The sequence below is a fragment of the Alligator mississippiensis genome, chromosome 12 (genome assembly GCF_030867095.1).
Source record: "Alligator mississippiensis isolate rAllMis1 chromosome 12, rAllMis1, whole genome shotgun sequence".
In the NCBI taxonomy this organism is placed as follows: Eukaryota; Metazoa; Chordata; order Crocodylia; family Alligatoridae; genus Alligator; species Alligator mississippiensis.
The window spans coordinates 36315901-36342800 of NC_081835.1; the positions used below are offsets into that span (position 1 = coordinate 36315901).

The 26900-nt window shown below is 46.2% G+C and overlaps 1 protein-coding gene across 2 annotated transcripts in view; it reads right to left on the reverse strand.

Moving 5' to 3' along the window:
* IARS1 (isoleucyl-tRNA synthetase 1) overlaps window positions 1-26900 on the reverse strand; it is a 261597-nt gene that overhangs the window by 5965 nt on the left and 228732 nt on the right. For both annotated transcript variants that reach the window (XM_059716041.1, XM_059716040.1), the window contains 2 exons: window positions 10392-10535; window positions 9140-9292 (listed from right to left, as the gene is read on the reverse strand). In XM_059716041.1, the coding sequence (XP_059572024.1) occupies window positions 9140-9292; window positions 10392-10535 (297 nt within the window). The remainder of the gene's footprint in view (window positions 1-9139; window positions 9293-10391; window positions 10536-26900) is intronic.

The window sequence follows — 26900 nt, forward strand, 5'->3', positions numbered from 1 at the left end:
TACTCTTCGGTTGTTATTCCTGACTTCCACCCCTTGTAAGCTTCTCGTTTTAATTTCAGGAGGTCCATGACTTCCTTGTTGAGTCAAGGGGGTCTCCCAGGTCTTTGGCTGCCTTTTTTTTTGCGAAAAGGAATTTCCTTTGGGCTTTTAGGGTGGCTTCCTTGAAGAACAACCACTCTTCCTGTACTCTCTTCAGACCATCATCCCACAGGGCCTTACTAACCAATCTCCTGAGTTTGTGGAAATCAGCTTTCCTAAAATCACGGATTTCTACCCTACTGCCCAGTTTTCTTGACTGACAGTGGATGGAGAAAGTGATCATCTCATGGTCACTGTTGCCCAGTTTCCCTTCAATCCTCAGGTTGTTCACTAGATCATCTGGCCAGAACCAAGTCTAAAAGCGCCTTGCCCCTGGTCGGCCCGTAAACTTCCCGAGTTAGACAGAGCTCCTCAATGCAAGCGAGGAAGGTCTGTGAGCTTTACTAGAATCAGCAGTGCATGACTTCAATCCAGCTCTGCAGAGTCTGTACAGAGCAAAATCTCCCATTGCCTAAAGAAGGGTGTTTGTGCCCAGATGCTCACAAAGAACTTTTCCCCAACTATTTAGTTGTTCTAATACAAGATATCACATCTACCCAAAGAACCTTGCCTGCCTTTGTACAGATCAGGCACTTCAGCAGGGCTTTTTGACATTTTGGTGTGGCTTTTTGAATCAGCTTTAGCTAAAAGCACCACTCAGCTATTAGATAAAAGCACCAAAAAAGCCTCACTAAAGCAGCTGATCTATACAGACATCAGGTGAGCTGCCTCCAAGGCACTGCCTCTTCTGGGCATGTGCTGGGCTCAGTGCAGGAACATGCCAAGTAAAAAGCTTCCCCCACCTGCTCAACATTGCAAACAGCCTCCAAGTAATCCCCCAAACCTGTTCGTTCTTCCACTATAGGCTGTTTGGCTTCTTCCCCATCTTTGCCAACTGTGCACATCATCTGGTAGCTGACCCCATTTCCTTCTCATCTAGTGCCAGGGCTTCATGCCTGTTTTCCTGCTGGACAGCTGCAGGTTCAAAAGAGGAGTGCTGTCCGTTGCCACAGGTGACAAGCTTCCACCTTCCTGAGTATCTGCGCCTTCCAATGCCTTCTATGGCTGTTCCTCTTCCATGAGGATGCTGAAGGGCTATTTGTGCATTAAGCTGATGAAGGCCTCATGCTCATGGATGGTCTGGAGCCTATTCACCTCTTTCTGAAGCTCCATTACCTGATTCCTGAGAGAATCAACCTGGAGGCCCCTCTCTCACATTGCATGCACTCCCCCATCTGGCTCTCTTTGGTAGGGACATGCAGGCTGCAGTCCCCACAAAGCAAAACCAGAACCTGGGTGAAAGCCTTGATGGTCTGTGGTTGTGCTTGGACAAAGCCCACACAGGTAGAAGCAGAGGAAGAACTGGTGGCGACAGAGGCTTTGGCATTGCAAAGTCCTCTAGTCATCCTGCTGATTCTCCAGCTAACTCCTTTCTTTTCTGCTACTATTTCTTGAAATAATTCCTTCTTCCTCCTTTCAGTGAACAAAGTGCCTGGGTAAACTCTCCAGTAAATTCCTTATTCAAACTCTCCTGTTTGCTGGCCTATTCACTAGTCCTGGTGTTGCTGGGTTTGGTATGCATTGTATATGGACAAGATATATTGAAGAAATCCAGTTATTGAAAGATAACACCCTTTTCTCCTTCAAATTGTTTGTTCATTTACTCACTTGTGGGGGACTCCAAAATAGCATCCACATACCAGCTAGTGGGGTTTTGGAGGCCTCTATGCAAACAGCAAACACACTATTGCTCTGCAGAGCTTGGCATCACCTTTAGAGGCTTGCACAATGCTTCAGGAAGGTATGAACAGACTCCAGGTAGTTACCTTGAAAATATCAGTTATGTAGGGATGCTAGAGGAGTAGTACTCTAGGCTGTGGTGGAATATGAGGTAATGCTACTTCTCACATCACCACCAAGGAAGTTTTCAGTGAGTGCAACACAGTCATCATGAGTTCTTAGAAGTCCCCTATGTCTGCTAAGACTCAGAGTGCTGATTGAACCAAAGTTCCACAGTGGGAGGATGGGTCTCAATTCTTCCAACCCTCACTGTTAATGACTGGGAAAAGCAGAAATGTCCCTCAGAAGAGGTCCTTGATCTCAACAGACCCCCTGACCATGGAGGAGTTGTTGGAAACCCCAATGCCAACATGGCTACACTGGCATCAGAGTACTCTGTAGGCCATAGACTGGGGTCTATCAGCTAGTCTATATAGTGTTGCTCTCTAGGTTACAGCTTGTAGGCACCAGAGGAACTGGAAATCTAGTGGTAGAGGACAATTATGACCAGCATTCAGATGAGGAAGACTCAGCTGGTGTCAAGAGTAAGAGCTGCTCTGGTGTAGTAGACAGCCCATGCCTCTGCTGCATATGTAGTGTTTAAAAACTTGGGGTTCAGGAACCCAAGATAAGTTCTCCAGTCTTAGGTCACAGTGCCTCAGCTTTTAACCACTAAGCACGCTGGGCTGCAAATATGGTTTTTAGACCTGACACTGCGCTGTGCTGAGCATCGGGTTCAGGCACAGGCAATCCTTGGCCCTGGCAGTCGCACCACTGGGATTCGAGTACTTTTATGCCCCATCACAAACATCATACATCCTGCGATACATATGTGGCACAGCAAGACTCACAATTTTTTGGATGAGGCATAAAATTCTTCAGATCCCAATGGCATCATTATGTTAACATCTGCCAGGGGCCTATATGATTCAGATTGCTGATGGTATATTTTATATATAGGCTATCTTCTAGAGCAGCAGTTTTTTATATTATTTTCATATAGTATGACATGGCCTGATGGGTAAATGTTACCAACAATTTTTTTTGTTGGGAACAAGTGAGGGACATGGACCCAGATTAGGAATATATTTGATTTTTACGTAAACTGTCAATTCAGAGACAATGGCTAGTTATTTATGAGATAATCTTGTGTTTTAACTGCAAAAAAAGTAACAGGCAAGATCCTTCTCCATTCTGCTCCCATAAAGGGCATTATTTTTGGAAGAAAATGTGCCTCTAATCTCCAGACCCCTTTCTACACATTGGCTAGAGAAAACAACAATGAATAGACAGCTCACTTAGACACACGAGACCATTTTTCAGCTCTTACCATCTCAGCAATGACTATATCAGTAACTATGTTGCTAAGGATACTCCAAGTAGTTTTAAACAAATATTTGAGACAAATGGACATCAGGTTCCTACACAATGTTACACTGGACAGCAAAATCCATGCAGATAAAACACAACACTGGCTATATTTGGACAGGGTACAAGTACTTGATGGATATAATTTTATTACTGTACCACAATCCTGGCTCCCAATGCTTTTATTGTTCTAGCTTTGGACTTGCTGCCAATTCATAGCTAACCGGAAAGAACTATGTGAAGATTTTGTAGGGTGTGTAAATGAAGACTAGACTCCAAATACGTTTTAGCTTGAAACGTTATTTTTAAAAGTTTTACTCTGAAAAGTTCATCTGAAAGTGCCAACTGGTATTGGGTATGCTTCTATATCTCAGAATCCCATTTAACTTTCTCAAAGTTATCTTCTTTTGTCCCCTCCTCCCACCCCCCTTACTCCTGCAAACAACCTACAGGGGAGCTGTCCAACTTTTGAGTGGCAGGGACTGCATATTGCCCAGCCACATGCAGTGGGGGCTGTAAGCCACATCACAAAAGCAGGCACCACACCTACTGCCCCACAACAGGTCAGAACATTTTTGACATTCTGGCTTCCTACTTGAAATCTCCAGGTTTATTTTTGCGACTCATACAGGTGTTTGCACATTGAACAGGGCTAATATGGAACAGCACCTTAAAAGAAACTTGCAGGCATCCTGGTTAAGAATCACTGCTCTAAGGACATACGCACAGAAACAAAATGAAGAGACAAATTAAAAACTAAAAGTAATCTGGGTTACCATTCATTTACACAAATTGTAAATATTGATTGTGCTAAAATATTTTACAAAAGTGCCATCCTAAACAGCACAAGCAACATTTACCAAAAATGAAAGGCAGCTCATGGACTTTTACATGTAAATATTACATTTACAAAATAAATATAATCCAATTGCATGTAATCCAATTAAAGTATCCTAATATTATAAAAGCCTTAGCCTGTCTGTTTGTAACACTTTATTCACACTTTGATTGGTTGCCTCAGAGTGCTCTGGACAGACGGACACATGGTGGAGCACCACAATGACAGAGGGCAGGGAGGGGAGGCGGCAGGGAAGAGGGGAGGAAGGGAGGGGAGTGGGAAGGGAAGGGGGTGGGGGGTGACTAGTGGCTGTGCCCTGCCATGACCGCCACTGTGGCTGTGACCACTACTGCAACTGCCATGACTCCCATCGCGGGCCCCGGCCCAAAGCAGAGGTGGAGAGCAGGCCCAGCCCTGGCCTTGGCCCAAAGCAGTGGCGGGGGAAATGGCCCTGGCTCCAGCCTGAATCAGAAGGGGGGAGGAGGGGAGTGGCTGCAGCCCCGGCCTGATGTGTGCAGACCTCTGTCCCCCCACCCCTTCATTCCTGATGGGCAGTTTGCTAATTTATAGTATAAGAGATGAGGTTACATAATGACTTTCTGAATTACATCTATTAAAAAGATGCAGGCAGGGTAGGTTGGCATCTTAGAGTAACTGGTTCAGAGAGGCATATGGTTTCATAGCCTACGTTGAAGGATTACACAGATGGAAAAAAATAAGCAAGATTTTAAATTGAGGCATCAGAACTGTAACCAGCTTGCATGCTAACTATACAAAGGAACCGTAAAGCACATGACAGTCCTGTGTCTCTTGAGACTCAGGTGCAATTAGAACAATTCTTCAAAGGCAACAAGACCTAATATGAATAGAGTATTTACAAGAAACCACAGCACATTAAGAGTATCTAACACATCATTATGATTTAGCTACCTGTTGATGAACAGTATAACTATCCTTATGTAAATTTATATTTTATTTACCCTTAGGAACCTTTTTTTCTTTTTTTTAAGCTACAGAGAAAAATATCTTAATGACTTTCTTTATAAATGAAAGGTTTTTCCTCCCCATGACCAGAATCCAATCAATGTATATTATTCTACATCTATCAATTATTTCATTCTTTTAGTCAGTAATTTCTTTTAATAATTATCTGGGCATTTGCACAAAATATCTGTTGCTGTGAAGCCTCTCTGTCCTGCAACAGTTATTGATAAAAGCAAAAAAAACACTTGGGGTTTTAATAAAGTACAGCATCAACTGCTACCAAGTGGCAGCATTTCTCTAGTCAGCAATATTTCATATTTCATTTTTCATTTATGAAAGCTGTACTGTACATGCTGGGTATTAGGGCTGTGAGAAATTTTGCCGGCTGTTTCGTTTTGACACTGTTTTGACTCATTTCAAGGTCGTAACAGCAAAATCAAAATGAAACAAAGGACTTCAAAACAGCCTTGAAACAAAACAAAGCTGGTCAAAACATTTTGAAAGTTGAAACGTTTCGACCAGATCCCTGGGGATGGGAACGCAGTCCAGCTGGGCTGAGTTCCCATCCCCAGCTAGATCGGGCTGGGGAAAGGAAATCAGCTCTGCTGGGCTGACTTCCAATCGCCAGCGCAAGATCCAGCTGGGCTGACTCCCCATCCCTGGCCGATCTAGTGAAATGTTAAAACAGAGTCAAAACAGCCTTACTGTTTAGAAGAAGCAAAACTGAACAGCGGTTTCGAATTGAAATGAAATTCAATACGAAACACTGTTCTGTCAAAACCTCAAAACTCAAGGCAAAATGGAATGGTGCCGTTTTGCACAGCCCTACTGGGTATATTCTGTTCTTATGCCTGCTATAGTACTTTAATAGTAACTTTATTTTCTCTATATTCATTACCCTCAGCCGGAAAACGTTTATTTTTAGCATCAGCTCTTATCAGTTCTAGAAAATGTCTTTAGGATAAATGGCATTTGGTTTGCATGGCCTGGTACTAAAATCTATCCTGCTTATGATCCCAATTCATAGACATTTGGGTGGAAGGGACCCCGGAGGAACATCGAGTCCAGCCTCCTGCCCCAGGGACAGGAAGTCAGCAGGGATCATAGGATCCCAGCAAGATAAACATCCAAATATGTTGTGAAGGCGTTAAAGTGGGTGCTTGAACCACCTCCAGCGGCAGTCTATTCCAAACCTTGGGGGCTCGGACAGTAAAGAAGTTCTTCCTTGTGTCCAGCCTGAACTGGTCGCAGCAGAGTTTGTGACCATTCGATCTCGTCATCCCTTGGGGCACTCTGGTGAACAGACATTCCCCCAGATCCTGGTGAACAGCCATGATAAACTTATAGATGGCCACCAGATCACCCCTGAGCCTGTGCTTTTTCAGGCTGAAGAGCCCCATGGCTCAGCCTCTCATCGTAAAGTCTGTTTTCCAGACCTCTGATCATGCGCGTGGCTCTCCTCTGCACTCTCTCAAGCTTCTCCACATCCTTTTTGAATTGTGGAGCCCAAAACTGGACACAGTACTCCAGCTGCGGCCTCACCAAGGCCGAGTACAACGGGAGAATGACATCCCAGGATTTACTTGAAAAGCATCTATGGATGCAAGCCAGCATTTTGCTTGCCTTACTAGCTGAAGCATCACATTGCAGGCTCACGTTCATCTTGTGGTCAATCATGACCCCCAAGTTCCTTTCATCTGTAGTGCTAACCAGCGTAGCACTGCCGAGCCTATACGCATGCTGCAGGTTTTTCCTCCCAAGGTGGAGAACACCTTGCATTTTTCAGTGTTAAACACCATCAGGTTCTCATCCACCCATTTCATGAGCCTGTCAAGATCTGCCTGGATCACCCTCCTGTCCTCAGGTGTGGATGCTTTACCACAGAGTTTGGTGTCATCAGCGAACGTGGCCAGCCCGCTTCTGACACCAATGTCTACATCATTGATGATAATATTAAAAAGTATATAGGCCCTAGGACAGAGCCTTGAGGGACCCCACTGGTCACCGCGCACCACGACGATTGACTTCCGTCAACCACTACCCTCTGGGTCCTACTGCAGAGCCAATTCCCCAGCCAACGGATCATGGTGAGGTTGAGGCCACAGTTAGCCAGTTTTGTCAAGAGGCGATCATGGGATACCAGATCAAAGGCTTTTTTGAAGTCGAGATATATAACATCAATCTCTTCCCCCTTGTCTAGGTGATAGGTCACCTGGTTGTAAAAGGAAATAAGATTGGTCAAGCTAGACCTACCCGCAACAAACCCGTGCTGGGTATCCCTCAGGATGTTGCCATCAGCTAGTCTGTTAAGGATAGCTTCTTTGATAATCTTTTTCAAGATCTTCCCCAGGATAGAGGTCAGGCTGATGGGCCTGTAGTTTGCCGAATCTACTTTCCTTCCTTTCTTGAAGATAGGCACCACATTGACCTTCTTCCAATCTTTGGGCACTTCACCAGAGCGCCAGGATTTCTCAAAGATCTGTGCCAGGGGCTGAACTATGATGCTTGCCAGGTCCTTGAGTACCCTTGGGTGTAAACCATCAGGGCCAGCTGACTTGAAGGTATCCAGCCTCTCATGGTGTTCCTTCATGAGGTCACCTTTGATGGAGGGTAAGGAATCTCCCTCACCTGGGCCTCGCTGATCCACAGTGGGCAGGGGCATCCCATGGGACTGGTGAAAAACTGATGCAAAGTACCCATTTAGCAAGTTTGCTTTTTGGGTCTTGATGCAAGTAAATTTAGAGTGATTTGGAGAATTAAACAAGCAGACAACACTGCTGTTATAGTTTCCCCCAAAATGGACTCCAAAATAACACAAAAATGAAATATTTCCCTTGATACAATTAAAGCACTCCTGACATTTAACTTAAGGAAAATACACTGATACTTTCTGCAGGAAAAGCTTTGTGCTATAAAACTTGGTAGCTAGCAGCAAATGGAGTGCAGTACTTTGAACACTGGCTTAAGTAAATCATAAATGAATTACAGTAGAAGTACTCTATAACTACACAAGGGATAGCTAATGAATATTTTAAAACAGCGTGGCAAATTGGGAAAAGAAAAGCATGCATGTCACTTGATATAATTCTAATTTATGCTACAGTATTTCTTTTGACTTGAGCATTTCAAGAAAATTCAGCTTCTTGCAAGTAATTTCAGTTAGGAAAGACTGAGGGAGTCGGTTGTTTATTGGTGGAACCCTGTTTATTTCTAAGTCCTGTCCCCAAAACATAGCGAGATCTAATAAGACAACATCCGGATCCACAATTCCAACCTCCCTATAGCAGCCAGCATTTAGACCCAAATCACTACATTTTTTGTACTTATTCTGGCAGTGTTGTGTGCTGCCTGCACCCCTTTCTATATCTTCCCCTTTGGCTGCACAATTTTACTTCTGCTCAAACCTTGCCACATGCAAGGTGTTTTGGATCGTACTCCTATTGTTTCAGTTAACTGGTTACATGACTGTCATGCCCACCAAGAAAGTATAAACTTACCAAGAGCACTAGAACTCTGAGATTTTGATGATGTACTCTTTGCCTCCATTCTCGCCCCGCCCCCAGCAAATACTTTCTATAATGTACACGTTACTAGAGAAAAGCTTTTTATTATATACATTAATTATTTACATTATTTTATCTCTGCAGAAAGAGTTCCCTTTTGCTTAACATATCAGCATGGAGCTAATATTTTCATTACTGATTGGTCTTTCACGTTCAACTGAAAGCTCTTAGAGAACTATTCTTAGCCATTTCATCCCATTTAACTGTAGTGTCTGCAAAATGATATTAAATTAAAAATGCCATCTCTTTCCATAAGTACAGTTACTTTAGCTAAAAAATTTACCAGGGATTACAGCACGAGACCTAAAATCAGATAGCTCAATTCTGTTCAACATATCGAGGCCCAGATCTTGCAAACACTTGCATGTTAAAGATTTTAAAAGCTAAGCAGAAGATGAATTGGCAGGGAAAATAAAATGAAATGTACATCAAAGACTTCACCTTTTACCTGGAATTCTAGTTTATTATATAGTAGCTATTCAACAGAAATTCCAGAGTATGCAGGCAAAACATCTCCTGAGAGACTTACCCTGTGTTTGTGCTTCATCCAGGAACAACTTTAGCTTCCTGCTCCTGAACCCAAACACTTTTGCTGTTTCATACAGAAGACCTTGATAGGTCAGGCCGTTCTGACCAACTGGATTTTCCATGAGAAGAGTTCCAACCATTCCTTTTAGACACTCTATGGAAATAAATTATTACCGTTCGAGGTTTTAAAAAAAGTTCCACATCATATTTGCATTTATCTTGACACGTTTACATTTATTTCCTTCCAACTTATCAGTTTCTTCCACAGCATTCACTTATCTACATCCAGAGCAAAAATAGTGCACATAACTACCTATCACAGACAACTGGAGAGCTGTCATTTTGGGCTCTATATCCATTAACTTTAGATTCTAGTAACAGATTAGCAAATGAAGGATGTTAACTAGTGATTTTCTTCTCTAGGAACTGGATGCTGTAGTATCTGCAGATAGATTATGGAAACTGAAAAATATTTCAGCAAGAAACAAGCAGAAGTACAGATAACTGCTTAAGAAAAGGACCCATCACTTTATTGGGTGGGTGCATGCTATTTTATGCGAAGACTGTCCCAAGTAGATTCCCTGCATCCTAACTAGCACTCTCTGTTAGCATCTAGGTCCATATAAAACAGTTCCTTGTACAGAATTTGGAACTAAGACAGTGAACTACTAAAAGCTTATTTTTCAATGAAGAGTAGAGAGCATATAAAACATTAATATGCATTAAACCAAGTTATACACATGTAGTTACAGTCTAGTCACCAGGTTGATAAAGTAATTAACATTCCTTTTAATCAGCAGTGCTTGCAATTTCTCATAAGCTCTGACAATTGATTTTTGAATGGAGCTGACCTTTTCTAGTCAATTTTAGACTTGCAGCCTTTTAGAACAAATTTTGCACTTTTTAACTGATAGTCAGACATAGGAGAACAATTTCAAACGACTTGTGTTTACATGCCAATAAGATCACCACCCCTTATCTCAACTAGTCTCTACTTTCCTTTTTACAAAAAACAGGACACATGCAGCTTTAAAAAAAAACAGTGAAAGAAATAGTCAGCTTCTGCATTGTATGTTAAAAAGCATTTATCTATTTCATAGGCAGAACAAAAATAACAGAATAAGCAGAACAAAAAATCACCCCTTACTAATTCAAATATTTATAGAGCTAAGCAAACAGTGCTATCCAAAACTTAAATCACAACAGATCAACCAGTAACTGAAAAGTAATTATCAGTTTACTACATACAGTACCTTGTGGTTTCATATTCACTAACTGCAAGTTGATATACTGGCAGACAAGAGCATCAGGGGGGTTGATCAAAGCAGGAGCTGACCCTGATGTCACATAAAGAGTCTTTCCACTGAGACTCAGCAAGTCAGTTTTGTTCATCAGTTCTGAAAAGAAAAATGAAACCAGTGAGGCCATTACAAGGAAGCTAACATCTAGCTCAACTGATTAAATGACAATAAGCGTCTTTCTGGATGCTGTTTCCATTATAGGAATGCTTTCCTTTTTAGCATTACTTTCTCAATGGATATGTATTCCATCATTTTGGAAAGCAGAAGTGATTTTTGCAATTAGTAACAGAGATACCTTTGAAGTTCCCAATGCCAATTATTACAAAAACAAATAGCTAATAAAATGACTTCATCATGGACAATATTCTTGATACCCAAACTGGTTGAATGATTCTGCAAGAATCCTGGAAGTCTCCAGTTAGATGTATTTAGTTCACTATGTAGTGTAATAAGTAGTCAAACAGAACCAATTTCTTATGGACTTTATAAATTTAACCCTAACCTCCTGAACTACACTCTGAAACAAGTAGCTAATGAAATTTGCTCCTTAAGAATAGCATTTCCTTAATCTATACTTTAGACCTGTTTTAGAACTGAGTTTGCAAACTTTGCATTTAATGTCGAACTGCAAAAATGTAGAAGAATCTTATGGTATCTAAATATTAAAATAAATGTTTATAAAAAACAGACATAAGTAAGCACTATAAAAGGACAGTATATATCCAGAATTGTTCTAACAAAGAGTCCCAACAGATTATCCTTTTCAATTCTGCAAGGTCTATTTACTAGGGCTGTGCAAAGCTTCGAGCGGTGATTCGATCCGGAGAAGAGTCAGCCCGATTTGGTGGCTGAATCTCTGAATCCGAATAGAATCAGGGGACCAATTTAAAGGTCTGAATTGATTCCAAGCTCTCTGAATCTTCGGGAAAGATTTGGACAGCTTTGATGATTTGGGCAGTCCTTGGTGGCTGCAGCAGGGAGCTGCAGCTGACTCCGAGCTGGTAAGTACTAGGAGCAGGAAAGGGGGCGGCTGGGGGAGGGTGGAGGGGACCATGGGGGAACACCTGTCAGCCCCCTTGACTTCCCCTGCTCCCCCATGGCTGCAGCACCTGCTCCAGTTCCCGGCCCTTTAAAGAAAAGCCCCGGTGCTCACCGGGTGCTGCTGGGCAGGGGGGCCATCCCCGCTGCCCCTCACTGCATGGGGGGCTCTGCACAAGCCCCCCAAGCCCTGCCATGGGTGCCCCGCCCAGGCCAGTTCTGGCCCTTTAAGAAAAAAACAGGGGGGGAGTGAGGAGTGAGAAAAAACCTGTGGGGGGACCGGGGGAGTGAGGGGGCGGGACAGGGGCCCCATGCAGCGTGGGTCAGTGGGGGACAGCAGGGTTCACCCTGCCACACAGCAGCACCCACTGAGTCAGGGCTTTTTTTGCCCCCAAAGAGCCAGGAGCTGGGGTGGGCATGGCAGCCATTGCCAAGCAAGGGGGGGGGGGGGGGGGGGGGGGGGGGGGGGAAATGGGCCTGGCTGATTCAGAGCTTCGGCAGCAGCTGAATTTCCAAATCAGATTCGGCCAAATCGAATCAGGACAGCGATTCGAATCACCAAATCAAATCACTGTTCCCTGAATCGGCTCAATTCGAATCCTAAGCGAACATCAGCTGCTTCGCACAGGCCTACTATTTACATTTTTTTCCAGACTGAATATCCTATAAAAGGAAAATACAATGAAACTTTCAAGAGTTACTGTAGGAGACCAAACTCCCATGTCAATCAGATTTTGATTCATCTCCAACGTGTGGGTATAACGCTAGTGATGCAAAAGTATTTTCCCAACTCTCTCTCTAATTGGGAAGCCGGACATTAAGGCAATAAAGCACCCCAACCCTATCTTTGTTGCAGTAAAATGAGACCACTGAAGAAGATCAATAATTAAGAGCACTAAGTCAATGGACTTCACTACAGATGTGACTGAATTTTTCCTTCACAAATCTGAGTTAGATGATGACATTTCCAAAGACCCTTATAAGTTTAGTACTGATGCAGTATCTTCAGTTTTGTTTCTCACAGTTCCCATGTTCTGACATTAATGGCTTTTTTGTTCATTTCAAAATATGTGGGATTAATTGAATGATGCATCTTAAACTAAACTTCACGCAGACTATTTGACAACAGCACATACTTCACAACAGCATAAGAGAAATATGCAAACTTTTATTGTTTTATTTGGAAATGATAGTTTTCTTGAGTAAAGGTAAAGAATAAAACTAGGCTTGACTCTTAGAACACTATCATTTGCCACAGCATCATAGGACCACTGCCTTTATCATTTTCTCAACTTTTTCAATTGTCTAGATATTCACATCAAAATTTAAATATTCAGTAAAAAAAATACTTGGCACATTCTGGTGACCTTCAGGCTCCAGAAAATATGTTTTGATTTGTTCCAGAATACATTGTCTTGCTTGCCTAAACTACTAGGAAATGTTCAACCCTCTAGATCCACCCTACATACAAAATTAGGAAACTGATGCAGTTGTGAAATAAGAATGTAAGTACAAATATATTCTAAAAGTGAAGAAAGTAGTTAAGCATATTGCACATGTTTTTAAAAGTCTACCAAAATTCTCAAGGATGGATTCTAGTTGCAAATGAAATGCTTGAAAGTCTAAATCTTCAAACACAATAATGTTCTATGCAGTTCTATAAAAACTAGAAGATGCCCTTAAAAACAGCATGTAGTATGTTTACACAGCTGAATAGTACGGCTGTGTGAAATTTTGCTGGCTGTTTCATTTTGATGCTGCTTCAACTCATTTTGAGCTCGAAACAGCGAAATCCAAATGAAACAGAGTTTTGAAACAGCCTCAAAACGAAATGAGGGCAGTTGAAACATTTACATACATTTAGAGTTTTGAAGCTGAAGCTGGGCTTGCCTGCAGAGAAACAGAAAGTAAGGAGAGGGAGGGGGAAGGACTGCTAGGATATTGACTGTGTAGCTGTCCAGTGACTGTGATCCTTCCCTGAGGACTCTTCCAATCCCAGTGCCCTTAGGGAGGGATGGAAAAACAGCAGGGCCGGGGGGGGGGCAGAGATTGGGGGCCCCCACACCTGTCCGGCAGGTGCCCGTCTTAGGGCTCTGGAGGCGCAGGTGAGGGAGCTCCAGGAGGAGGTTAGCAGGCTGAGGGGGATCAGGGAGGCGGAGGATGAAATTGATAGTTATTTCCTTTCCCTGCAGGCCCAGGCACCAAAGGAAGAAGCACCCCGGGGAATACCCTCCACAGCAGAGTGGCAGACAGTCACAGCCAGGACTGGAGCAGCACGCAGCGAACCCGGTGCCAGCTTCTCCAGTCCGACTGGTGAACAGGTACGAGGCCCTGGCGACCCTGCAGGAGATGGAAGGGGAGGAGGAAACCCTTGAGCAAGAAGAAACACCACGTTCTTCACACTCCAAACAGATCCAGAGATCCACGAGGACCCAGAGGAGGAGGCGACGAGTGCTCGTCATAGGAGACTCCATCCTGAGAGGTACAGAAGGACCCATCTGTCGCCAGGACCCCTCGGCACGAGAGGTATGCTGCCTCCCTGGAGCAAAGATTCGGGATGTGACGGAGGTAATCCAGGCCAGGATCAAGCCCACCGATTATTACCCCATGGTCCTAGTCCATGTGGGTACTAATGATGCGGCCAGGAGAACCCCCGATCACCTGATGGCAGACTACAGTGCTCTGGGTGGCGTGCTGAAGGAGTTCGGTGCACAGGTGGTTTTCTCTTCCATCCTACCAGTGACCGGACGAGGAAGACGGCAGGAGAACTGCATCAGAGAGACCAACTGGCGGCTTTGGCAGTGGTGTCTCGAGGCAGGCTTCGGCTTCCTGGACAATGACCCGCACATCACGACGAGGGACATGCTCAGCTGGGATGGGCTTCACCTGTCCCCCAAAGGTAAGCGTGTGTTTTCTACTAGGTTGGCGGATCTCCTCCGGCGGGCTTTAAACTAGGCTCGTCGGGGGGAAGGGAGTACGAGGGCAGGGGAAGCTGTGGACCACCAAACCATGGGGAACAAGCAGAATGAACTAGCGCTCCTGCTTGCACTAAACACCTATGACTTAGTGGGGCTAACAGAGACCTGGTGGGATTCATCCAATGACTGGGCGGTACATATTGAGGGCTATAGATTGTATAGAAAGGACAGGTCGGGGAAGAAAGGGGGGGGAGGGGTTGCACTTTATGTCAGTGAGCAGTATACATCAACCCTCATCAAGACAGAATCCGAGGTTGAGGATGTAGAAGGATTGTGGGTTAGGCTACATGGGGGGCAAGGAGAAAGGGATTTGCTGGGAGGGGTCTGCTACAGACCCCCACACCAAGGGGAAGAAATAGATGTGGGGCTCCTGAGGCAACTCTCGGAGACCATAAAAGCTAAAGAGGCGGTAGTCATGGGGGACCTAAACTACCCGGACATCTGCTGGGAGACGCAGACAGCAAGGTCCCATTGCTCAAGCAGGTTTCTAACCTGTGTACAGGACCTCCACCTGACACAGGAGGTGCATGGTCCCACTAGGGGGAATGCCATACTGGATCTGGTATTGGCAACAGGGGATGACATGATAGGGGACCTCCAGATCGGTAGCCATTTGGGAGACAGTGATCACCTTATAATAGATTTCAACATAAGACGGCTGGGTAAGGTAACTAGTAGGGTGAAAGTGCTAGACTTTAGGAAAGCTGATCTTAATGCACTCAGGCGATTAGTCAAGGAAGCACTGCAGAGTAGGAGTTTTGATGGGATGGGAGCCCAAGAAGGGTGGCTGTGCCTAAAGGAAACGATCCTTCGGGCACAAAGCAAGACGATCCCCGAGCGAGGCAAAAGAAGGAAAGGGGCCAGGAGGCTTCCATGGCTGACCAGAGAAATTCAGGGCAGCCTAAGGGCCAAAAGGGGAGCACATAAAAAGTGGAAACAGGGTGAGATCACTAAAGATGAATATACCTCCTCTGCTCGAGCTTGTAGGGAGGCAGTTAGGCGGGCCAAAGCTTCCATGGAGCTGAGGATGGCAACCCAAGTAAAGGACAACAAGAAATTGTTTTTTAGATATATTGGGAGTAAAAGGAAGGCCCAGGGAGGAATAGGACCGCTGCTAAATGGGCAGAAACAATTGGTGACAGACAGGGGGGACAAGGCTGAACTCCTCAACGAGTTCTTTGCCTCAGTGTTCCTAAGTGAGGGGCATGACAAGTCTCTCACTGGGGTTGTAGAGAGACAGCAGCAAGGCGCCAGACTTCCATACGTAGATCCTGAGATAGTGCAGAGTCACTTGGAAGAACTGGATGCCTTTAAGTCGGCAGGCCCGGATGGGCTCCACCCGAGGGTGCCGAAGGCACTGGCCGACATCATTGCAGAGCCACTGGCGGGAATATTCGAATGCTCATGGTGCACGGGCCAAGTCCCGGAGGACTGGAAAAGGGCTAACGTGGTCCCCATTTTCAAAAAGGGGAGGAAGGAGGACCCGGGCAACTATAGGCCGGTCAGTCTCACCTCCATCCTTGGTAAAGTCTTTGAAAAAATTATCAAGGCTCACATTTGTGAGAGCCCGGCAGGGCAAATTATGCTGAGGGGAAACCAGCATGGGTTTGTGGCGGGCAGATCGTGCCTGACCAACCTAGTCTCTTTCTATGACCAGGTTACGAAACGCCTGGACACAGGAGGAGGGCTGGATGTCGTATACTTAGACTTCAGGAAGGCCTTCGATATGGTATCCCACCCCATACTGGTGAACAAGTTAAGAGGCTGTGATGTGGATGACTGCACAGTCCGGTGGGTGGCGAATTGGCTAGAGGGTCGCACCCAAAGAGTCGTGGTGGATGGGTCGGTCTCGACCTGGAAGGGTGTGGGCAGTGGGGTCCCGCAGGGTTCGGTCCTTGGACCGATACTCTTTAATGTCTTCATCAGCGACTTGGACGAGGGAGTCAAATGTACTCTGTCCAAGTTTGCAGACGACACAAAGCTATGGGGAGAAGTGGACACGCCGGAGGGCAGGGAACAGCTGCAAGCAGACCTGGATAGGTTGCACAAGTGGGCAGAAAACAACAGGATGCAATTCAACAAGGAGAAATGCAAAGTGCTGCACCTAGGGAGGAAAAATGTCCAGCACACCTACAGCCTAGGGAATGACCTGCTGGGTGGCACAGAGGTGGAAAGGGATCTTGGAGTCCTAGTGGACTCCAAGATGAACATGAGCCGGCAGTGTGACGAAGCCATCAGAAAAGCCAATGGCACTTTATCGTGCATCAGCAGATGCATGACAAATAGGTCCAGGGAGGTAATACTTCCCCTCTATAGGGCGTTGGTCAGACCGCAGTTGGAGTACTGCGTGCAATTCTGGGCACCACACTTCAAGAAGGATGCGGATTACCTGGAGAGGGTACAGAGAAGGGCAACTCGTATGGTCTAGGGCCTGCAGACCAAGCCCTACGAGGAGAGACTGGAGAAACTGGACCTTTTTAGCCTCCGCAAGAGAAGGTTGAGAGGCAACCTTGTGGCTGCCTATAAGTTCATCACGGGGGCACAGAAGGGAATAGGTAAGGATTTATTCACCAAGGCGCCCCCGGGGGTTACAAGAAACAATGGCCACAAGCTAGCAGAGAGCAGATTTAGACTACACATTAGGAAGAACTTCTTCACAGTTCGAGTGGCCAAGGTCTGGAACGGGCTCCCAAGGGAGGTGGTGCTCTCCCCTACCCTGGGGGTCTTCAAGAGGAGGTTAGACGAGTATCTAGCTGGGGTGATCTAGACCCAGCACTCTTTCCTGCTTATGCAGGGGGTCGGACTTGATGATCTATTGAGGTCCCTTCCGACCCTAACATCTATGAATCTATGAATCTAGGAAGAGCACACACCAACTGCTGAAGCTTCCTTTGAACCCGAAAGCTTGCTTAATAACTATTCTCCAACCATTTGGGTTGGTCTAATAAAAGATATTAAATTCTCCCAAGGAAACTTGTCTGCCTACAAACATACATACATTCCATAAATACACATACATACAATTATCTTAACATCTACATATGTTGCATAAATCAGATAGATAACATTACAGAAGAAGAGACATATTTTCCAGCACACCAAGACAAAGCCAATACAGTATGAAAGAGGGAGGAGCGGAAGAGGGAGTAGAGGGAGAGGTATAAGTCCCCCCCGCAAACTGAGACTCAGCCTCTTTGCTACAACAAGCATGCATGAAGCTTCTACTAGTACAGGCAGCAAGGAGAGGGGAGTAGTGCCAGTGCCATTGCCTGTGCCTGAGTCTGTATCCCCTCCAAGAGCACCAGCCATAACCCCCGCCGCCACCACTATGACAACAAGCAGCAGCACCAGCATGACAGTTTCGTGCACCCCCATTTCACTTCCCCTGCTGAGCCTTCCAGTGCCAGAGGAAGAGCTGGAGCTGGATCTGAGTGCCCTAGCAAGGGAAATTCTTGGGAAGGAGGGGGAATCATCTGAGGTTGTGCTCCACACCCCTCAAGTTTCCCCTAGAGCCAGGTCTCCTTCACCAGAAGAGACTTCAGTGGAGGCTGAGGTAAGACTTGCAGAGGCTAGCAGCTCAGCTGAGTCTGCTCCTCCTCTTGCTGTGCCTCTGCCTGCGGAGGAGGGGGAAAGTGCAGCAGCATCCACCCATGCACCCGCACCCTGGAAGCGAGCGGGTAGTGTGGTCTGGGATCATTATGAGCTGGCAGATGATCCCACATATGCTATCTGCCTGCACTGCTGAGCCAAAACCAGCTGGGGCAAGGGAAGAAAACACATGAGCACCACAGGGATGCTAATACATCTCCACAGGCACCATCCCCTTGCCCTCGCTCCTCCTCAGCCTAGCACCAGCAGGAGCATGCCCAAAGGGAAGTCCCCCTCTCACTCCAAAGCTCCTGTCCCCCCAAAGCAGAGGCAGGCCACCCTGGAACAGTGGGGGAAAAGCGGACAGAAAAGAGAGGTGCGTTGCAAGGGCGAGCGAGATCAACCAGAGCACTGGGGAGATGTTTGCTCTGGATAGCCCACCCTTCTCCTTAATTGAGCGGCCAGAGTTCAGGTGGCACATGGGCCTTGTGGTCCCACCCTACCAAGTGCTTGCACACACCACCTTCAGCAGGACAGTGGTGCCCTCCCTGTATAAGGCATGCAGGGAGTACTTGAGGGAGGAGCTGTGCAAGGAAAGTCCACAAGTGGCCTTACACTTCACCTCGGACATCTGGAGCAGCCCGGGTGGATAATGCCCACCTCTCTCTCACAGGGCACTGGTGCAACCAGTCAGGCGATTGGTGGGCTCCCCTTCAAGCCAAGGTGATGGATGTGTCCCACACAGCAACAGAGATCATGGGGACCATGAACAGCTTGGTGCAGGGGTGGCTTGTTGGGCAGAGTGAGCTCACCTGTGGGTTAATGGTCACCGACAATGGGGCCAATATAGTCAAGGCAGTCAACGATGCCAACTTCATTGTCATCTGCTGTGTGGCACACAAGTTCCACCTCGTAGTAAGGGACGCCTTGGAGGGGGGCAGGGCTGCAGGTGATTGCGCCAGCACCACCAGCAAGCTCATTTCAAAATGCAGAAATGTGGCAGGCTACTTCCACTGCAGCATCAAGGGGGGCAAGATGCTGTGGGACAAGCAAGTGGAGCTGAACATCTTGCAGCACAAAATCATGCAGGATGTGGAGACTCGGTGGAACTCCACATACCTGATGCTTAAGAGGCTGGTGGAGCAACAGAAGGCCATCCATCAGATGGCCTTGCTCAGGCAGCCCCCTTAACAGAGCTGAGTGGGATACCATCTCCCAGATCTTGGTGGTACTCATGCCCTTCCTTGAGGCCACCGAGACCCTCAGCGCTGGCTATGCCCTCCTTAGCTAGGTGATCCCTGTAGTGAGGGAACTTCAGAGCAAATGGAGAACTTCCAGGGGATCAATGTTCCTGGCTGGGGCAAGCCACTGTTACCAGACGTGCAGGCACTGGTGAGGCAGCTGGAGGAAGGCATCAGGAAACGGCTTGATCCCTTGTGTTTCAGTATGGTCCATGTGCTAGCCACCATGTGTGACACAAGGGTGAAGGGCAGCATATGTAGCAGCCAAACCCTGAATCAGTGGACAGAGGTGCTGGTGAAGAGAATCAGGGAGGCAGAATGGTGGAGGCGGGGGGATGTGGAAGAGGGGGAATCCACTGTCCCGTGCCAGCATGCCAGCCACCAGCCAGTCTCCTCCTCCACATCAGGCACTGCCAATGTGGGCCAAGGGCATTGCTTCCATGGTGGGGTCCAGAGGCACCAGACCCCACCATCAGGCAGGTGGCACTCAGGCCTTGGTGACTGCCTATCTTGCTGAAGACGTAGAGTCACTACTGTGCAACCCCTTGGCCTACTGGGCAAGCTGCAGGCAGATGCGGCTGGATCTGGCTATGGTTGCCCAGGGACACTTGTCCCGTCCATCGACCAGCATTCCAAGTGAGGGGGTGTTCAGTATTGTTGCGGATGTAGTGACACCCCACTGCACCTGTTTGGATCCTGGTTTGGTAGAGCAGCTGGTGTTCCTCAAGGTGAACCTCCTGCTGCTGGGGTTCCCCAAGTTCCAGGTGCAGACGGAGTGAATGCCACCCTCCTTATTCCATGCGCATCTATTTCCTTTTTTCATTTTTTTAAAACCACTTAATGCCCCCCTCTCAGAGCTGGAGGCAGCATTCACTGCATCACCAGCCATCAGGGGAAGAACATGTCCCTGCTGAGCACCTGCACCAGGACGAACTTGGAGGTATGGGCTGGGGCTATGGGGAAGGAAAAGGCCCCAGGTCCTGGCCATGACCACTAAAACTGCACTCTGCCAGGGTCAAGAGGCCTGGTGGGACCGCTGATGGACTGGCAGACCCAGGAAATGCCAGGACCAAGGATCTCCCTGGTGAAAGGTGGGTAGGAGGTGCCATAACCTCCAGCTACCACACACACACACACACACACACACACACACACACACACACACACACACACAAAATCCTGGCTGGGGAAAGCCCAGACCCATCATGTCTTTGACAGGCCTGAGACTTGCTGGTTTTAGTGGAGTTGTGAGGCTCCAGGTGAGCTCGGCTTAGCTGCCTAGGATTTCATACATTTCATAGACATTAGGGCTGGAAGGGACCTTGGAAGATCATTGAGTCCAGCCCCTGCCCCAGGGGCAGGAAGTCAGCTGGGGTCACAGGATCCCAGCAAGATAAGCATCCAAATTTCTCTTGAAGGTGTTCAATGTAGGTGCTTGAACCACCTCCGATGGCAGGCTATTCCAGACCTTGGGGGCTTGGACAGTAAAGAAATTCTTCCTTATGTCGAGCCTGAAACGGTCTTGCAGTAGTTTATAACCGTTCGACCTCGTCATCCCTTGGGGTGCTCTGGTGAACAAACGTTCCCCCAGATATTGGTGGTCACCCCGATAAACTTATAGGTGGCCATCAGATCACCCCTGAGCCTGCGCTTTTCCAGGCTAAGGAGCTGCATAGCTCTCAGCCTGTCATCATAAGGTCTGTTTTCCTGACCTCTGATCATGCGCGTGGCTCTTCTCTGGACTCTCTCAAGCTTCTCCACATCCTTTTTGAATTTTGGGGCCCAAAACTGGACGCAGTACTCTAGCTGTGGCCTCACCAAAGCCGAGTACAACGGGAGAATGATGTCCTGGGATTTGCTTGAGAAGCAAGCCAGCATTGAGTTTGCTTTACTAGCCGCAGCATCGCATTGAAGGCTCATGTTCATCTTGTGGTCAATGATGACCCCCAAGTCTCTTTCTTCCGTAGTGCTAACCAGCGTAGCACTGCCGAGCCTATAAGCATGCTGAAGGTTTTTCCTCCCAAGGTGGAGAACACCTTGCATTTTTCAGCGTTAAACACCATCACGTTCTCATCCGCCCATTTGCTGAGACTGTCCAGGTCAGCCTGGATCGACCTCCTGTTCTCAGGTGTGGATGCTTTGCCCCAGAGTTTGGTGTCATCGGCAAACTTGGCCAGTCTGCTTCTGACTCCAATGTCCACATCATTAATGAAGATGTTGAACAATATGGGTCCAAGCACAGAGCCTTGGGGGACCCACTGGTCACAGGGCACCATGACGATTGACTTCTGTCAATTACCACCTTCTGGGTCCGACCACGGAGCCAATTTCCCAGTCAGCAGACTGTGGTGGACCCAAGGCCACAGTTGGCCAGTTTTGCCAAGAGGTGATCATGCAATACCAGATCGAAGACTTTTTTTAAGTCAAGATATATGACATCAACCTCTCCTCCCCTGTCCAGGTGATAGGTCACCTGGTCATAAAAAGGAGATGAGATTGGTCAAACAAGACCAACCCGCAAAAAAACCCCATGCTGGCTGTCCCTCAGGATGTTGTCATTGGCCAGTCCATTAAGGATGGCCTCTTTAATAAACTTTTCTATGATCTTCCCCGGGATAGAGGTCAAGCTGATGGGCCTATAGTTTGCCAGATCCACTTTCCTCCCTTTCTTGAAGATAGGCACCACATTGGCCTTCTTCCAGTCTTCGGGCACTACACTAGAGCGCCAGGAGTTCTCAAAGGTCTGTGCCAGTGGCTGGGCTATGATGCTCGCCAGCTCTTTAAGTACCCTGGGGTGTAGATTGTCAGGGCCAGCTGACTTGAAGGTATCCAGCCTCTCAAGGTGTTCCTTCACGAGGTCAGCATTGATGGAGGGCAGGGGATCACCCTCACCAGGAACTCCCTGTCCTGTAGTAGGCATGGGCATTCCACGGGACTGATGAAAGACCGATGCAAAGTACCCATTTAATAGGTTGGCTTTTTTCTGGACGTCAGTTGTCAGATGTCCCAACTGGTTTAGCAGGGGGGTCCCATGTTGCCCTTGCTTTTCCTCTGGCTCCCCACATATCTGAAAAAGGACTTTTTATTGTCCTTGATACTTAAAGCTAGTTGGAGTTCAGTTGCAGCCTTGGCTTTCCTGGTTTGCTCCCTGCAGGACCGGACCAGTGCAGAATATTCCTCCTTGGAGGTGAATCCTGTCCTCCATCCTTTGTAGGCCTTTCTTTTTAGCCTCAGGAGGTCTGCTAGATCTCTGGAGATCCAGGGGGGCTGCTGTGCCCTCTTGCTGTCTTTCCTCCGAGATGGAATAGAATTAGCTTGTGCATTGAGGATCGCTCCCTTGAGGAGCAACCACTCTTCCTGAGCTCCCCTCCCCCTGGGGTTGTGGTCCCTTAGGGCCTCAATGACAGGCCTCCTGAGCAGGAAAATATATGGAGACACACCGAACAACAACTGCGCACCAGAATGAGCACACACCAAAAATCTATTGAAGACAAGAACAGAACACCACCTGTCTCCAATCTCTCAGGCCTAATCCTCAAAGGGAATTTACAAACTGCTTTTCACAGACGAGTCTATGAACTGCACTTCATCAACCTCCGAGGTACAGAAACTCATGGACTCAATATAGACATTGGAATTCTGACACACTACAACCTGAAGGCATCTGACTCCCCAGGTACCTCTCCACTTTTACCTGGGCTGCTACATCCCCCACCCCAGCCTGTCCCTCACCCCTTGATGCCTCTATTTCCATTTTCACTGACTGGCTTTCTTGCCTGCGTTGCATGCCAGCCTCTGGCTCCATTACCAATTCCTTCTATCCAGGAACAGGGCACACACAAACTGCAGGTGCTTCCTCAGTCTGAAAAAGGGTTTTTCAACCCAGGATAAATTTCTGTAACTATTCAGTTGGTCTACTAAAAGACACCAGATTAGATTGACCTAAAGAACCTTGTCTGCCAGTGCCATGTCCTTACACCAACACCCCTAGCACCTGTCCCTGGTCAGCTGACCACAAGGATGCAGGGCCCTGGGCAAATGTAAGCCCCAGGGCTGGGGCTGGCAGGGAGACTTCTCTGGCAGCTGCTGGAGAAGAAGCTCCTGCAGGAAAGGAAAGAAAGGCTCTGTGATGGCTGCCTGAGATGCTGCTGGTGCTACAGTACTGCTTACTAAGTTATCATCTGTTGTTATTTAAAGTGGTGGACTGAAATGAGCCTGTAGGGGAGGAGGAGACCTCACTGGGGCACACTACTGTGTCGTACAGAGGCCCCAGCACCAGTGAGGGCGCACCTTAAGACCCCCCCCCAAACATGAGTTTTGCTTTCAGGACTCTGAGGTGCAGCTTCACAGAAACCCCTGCACCTATCTCCTTGAAACTTGGCAGGCTTCACGCCCTCAGAAGGAGCTACCATCCCTGCTGTTTTCATCTGCCAAAAAATGACAGTTATAGGCAGGCTCATGCTTCCCCATGATAGCCTATGGGTGAAATGTCAAAACAGAGAAACAGTTTCGACAAAATGAAGCAGAACAGCAGCTTCAGAACTAAAAACTCAAAACGAAACACTGTCCCATCAAAATGGTGAAATACAAGTCGAAACAAAATGGTGCTGTTTTGCACAGCCCTAGTGAATAGCAAGCATCAAGTGGGACAATATAAAAAAATCCATAAAAGACAGTAAAATAGGTTTATAAAAAACAAAAAAAAAATAAGCACTTATATACTTGTCTATAAAATAATTGTACAATAACAATGGTCAGGAAAAGTGGAGCTGAACATAGTGAAGACTATAGTGTTGAAAGAAACAGAGGAAAGGAATATTAAGTGACAAGATTTTAAAAACTTTTTCCCCCCAAACAATTAACATACTATTTTAGATAATTTCCTAAACCTGAATTGCCTCTATGAAACCTAAAGCTTCCTAAACCTAAGTCATGCTGTTGAGATGCTTTGCTTCTGTGATTTGTGCTGTTATTCAGAATCCCTTGGCATGCAATGGCTGGAAAAGCATGTCATAATCACAGCACTGAAATAATGCACAAACAGGGAAAAGTTTATACATTTTATCCCTTGTTAATGGAAGAACTGAATAGTTTTAAACTATTATCCAAACCAAAAATTAAATGTTTCCGATCAGGAAGCATATGAACTTTATTACAGAAGCTAATTGACCTGGAAACCAACGAAAGAAACACAAGATCCTAGAAATGTGCTTTGCCAAAGCCACAATTTTACCTATACCTATGCTATAACTCCGGGTATTTCCTATGCTTCGGGGCTTTATTAGTTGCCACATGGGGGCAGGAGAGAACTTTTTGCCCCTCCTGCAGCTACATATATCAGGGTTTTTTCCCCTACCTTCCTCAGAACCACTGCACCACTACCCATTGGTTGGCTGCAGCTAAGGCTGTGGGTTTTGACTGGGGTGGGCCAGTGCTTCTGCTGGGGTTTAAACCCAGAGGTTCCTGGTTCAAGGGTCTTGCCCCTCTGCTCAGGGATACACCAATTGCCACAGTTAAGGTCAGGAAGGAATTTTACCCCATGGTCAGATTAGTGCGGACTGTGGGGGGTTTTGCCTTCCTCTGTAGTATGGAGCGTGGCCCTCTCTTGGATCTATTGAGCATACTTTAACAACAATGCAGCAGCAGGACATTAGGTGCCATGGTCCCCCTGCTTGACACCTGTGCCAGGTTAGAGTGTTATGTCTTGTGGTTTTAAATCAGGGTTGACTGTGTAGTTTTGTTACTAAGTTAGACAATGGATTTGTACAGGGTGGTTTGGACAGGCATGCTCCTGCCTCAGGAAGGGGGTTGGACTAGATGACCTATGGAGGTCCCTTCCGGGCTTACTTCTCTATGATTCTTCTAACTCACTTAAGAATGACCCAGCAAAAAGAAAGGAGTTGTCTCCTTCCCATACCGGATATTAGGACCCCTGCCCTATTCTTCATTCATTTCAGGTTTTCTAAACTGCTTCTAATTGCAATTCACTGAAGAACCAGCTCTCTTGCCAAACTATTAACTCTACTGGGAACCTTCCAAGTTGAGATGCAATGGATTTTATAGCCTATTTGGCTTCTGAAAGGAAAGGAAACACTCTACCCTGCTGAGGTCAGTCTAATATTGACTTCCCAGCCCTAAAACGCAACTGGCATGATGTCAACAGTAAAGCCTCAAGGCTTGTTCCTACAGAGAAGGACTTATAAAAATATCTCTTTAAGTATTCAAGAGCTAATAATGTTATACTAAACCCAGTCAGACACACAGAAATTTTCCACGAGAAAGGGAGTTACATACAATCTAAAGGGAACAGGGATTTTCTTTCCCTTGTTGGCTCAGGTAAAAGTGCACTCCCAATCCATTTGGTACAATTTTTTTTCCCTCCACAATAAAATTTGTGTTAGGGATTGTAACTGAAACAAATACCCACTTTGATGGTTTAAGTAGAAAATTCTGAATGGAAAACAATGTACTTTCTACATAGCAGAAACATTCAGCTTGGTTCTATAAACAGTCCCACCTATAAAAATTAAGATAAATGGAGCATGTTCGATATCAGAGGTAACAGGGCAGCTCTGCATCTTGGGCAGCAGTGGCACATGGGGCAGTGCCAATGGCTGTGCTGCTAGTAATGGTGTCTGTGTTTGCACCCTTGTCTCCCCAAAGGTGATGCCCACATCTGATGCCCTAGGTGTCTCTTCTCCCAGAAGTTAGTCTTTGAAATGAATTTTTCTATATTGAACAGTAGTGTATCTATATAATGTAGGCATACCAAATAAATTCTTCTACTTTTAAAGGTATTATTTTTCATGCTATGAAAAAAAAGCAGAAGTGCATAGATAACAGTGACATACAACATACCTAAGCAAAGTTACTAATCTAAATGACATAATACACAGACATACTGGCTGCTTCCAGACATTGAAAAACAACAAATCTCAAAAACCTGGTGCTTTACTTTAATCTTGGCACACCCCCACGCAGAGCCCAGCGCATGGCCAGAAGCAGCACATCAAGTTGCACCCAGCTTGCCCAACATCTGTATAGATCAGGGGCTTTAGTGAGGCTTTTTTGGAGCATTTAATCCAATACCTGATTTAATAAGCTTTAGATAAAAGTGCTAAAAAGCCCCACTGAAGTGCCCAATCTATGCAGACACTGAGGAGCTGCGTCAAAGTAATGCACTGCTTCTGGTAAGGAGCAACTTTTTTTTTGTTTGTTTGTTCTAATGTCTGCAAGCAGCTACTCTTCCACTTCTAATAGCTGTGTAGGAATTCCAGCCCAATTGTACATATTTTCTATTCACTATGATTAGGCTGTTATTACCTCCAGCTTCCTCCTCCTCTTAATATTTTCTAATGTTAAGCTCAAGCTATTTCATATTAAGTAAGCATTCGATAATAATTAACTTCTGTCAATTATCCTCTCTTCTATTCATGCTAGTTGAACTCTGAATTGCCTACCTCACCGTGTCCATATTAATTTCAAATGCTGACCTTTTTTTAAAGCTTTCAACATCAACATTTCAACCTGACAGGTCTGTAAATAACACTGAATTAATATAAAAACATTTACCATTCCTGTTAATCAAACTTTGTACACCGCTACAGATAATTTTC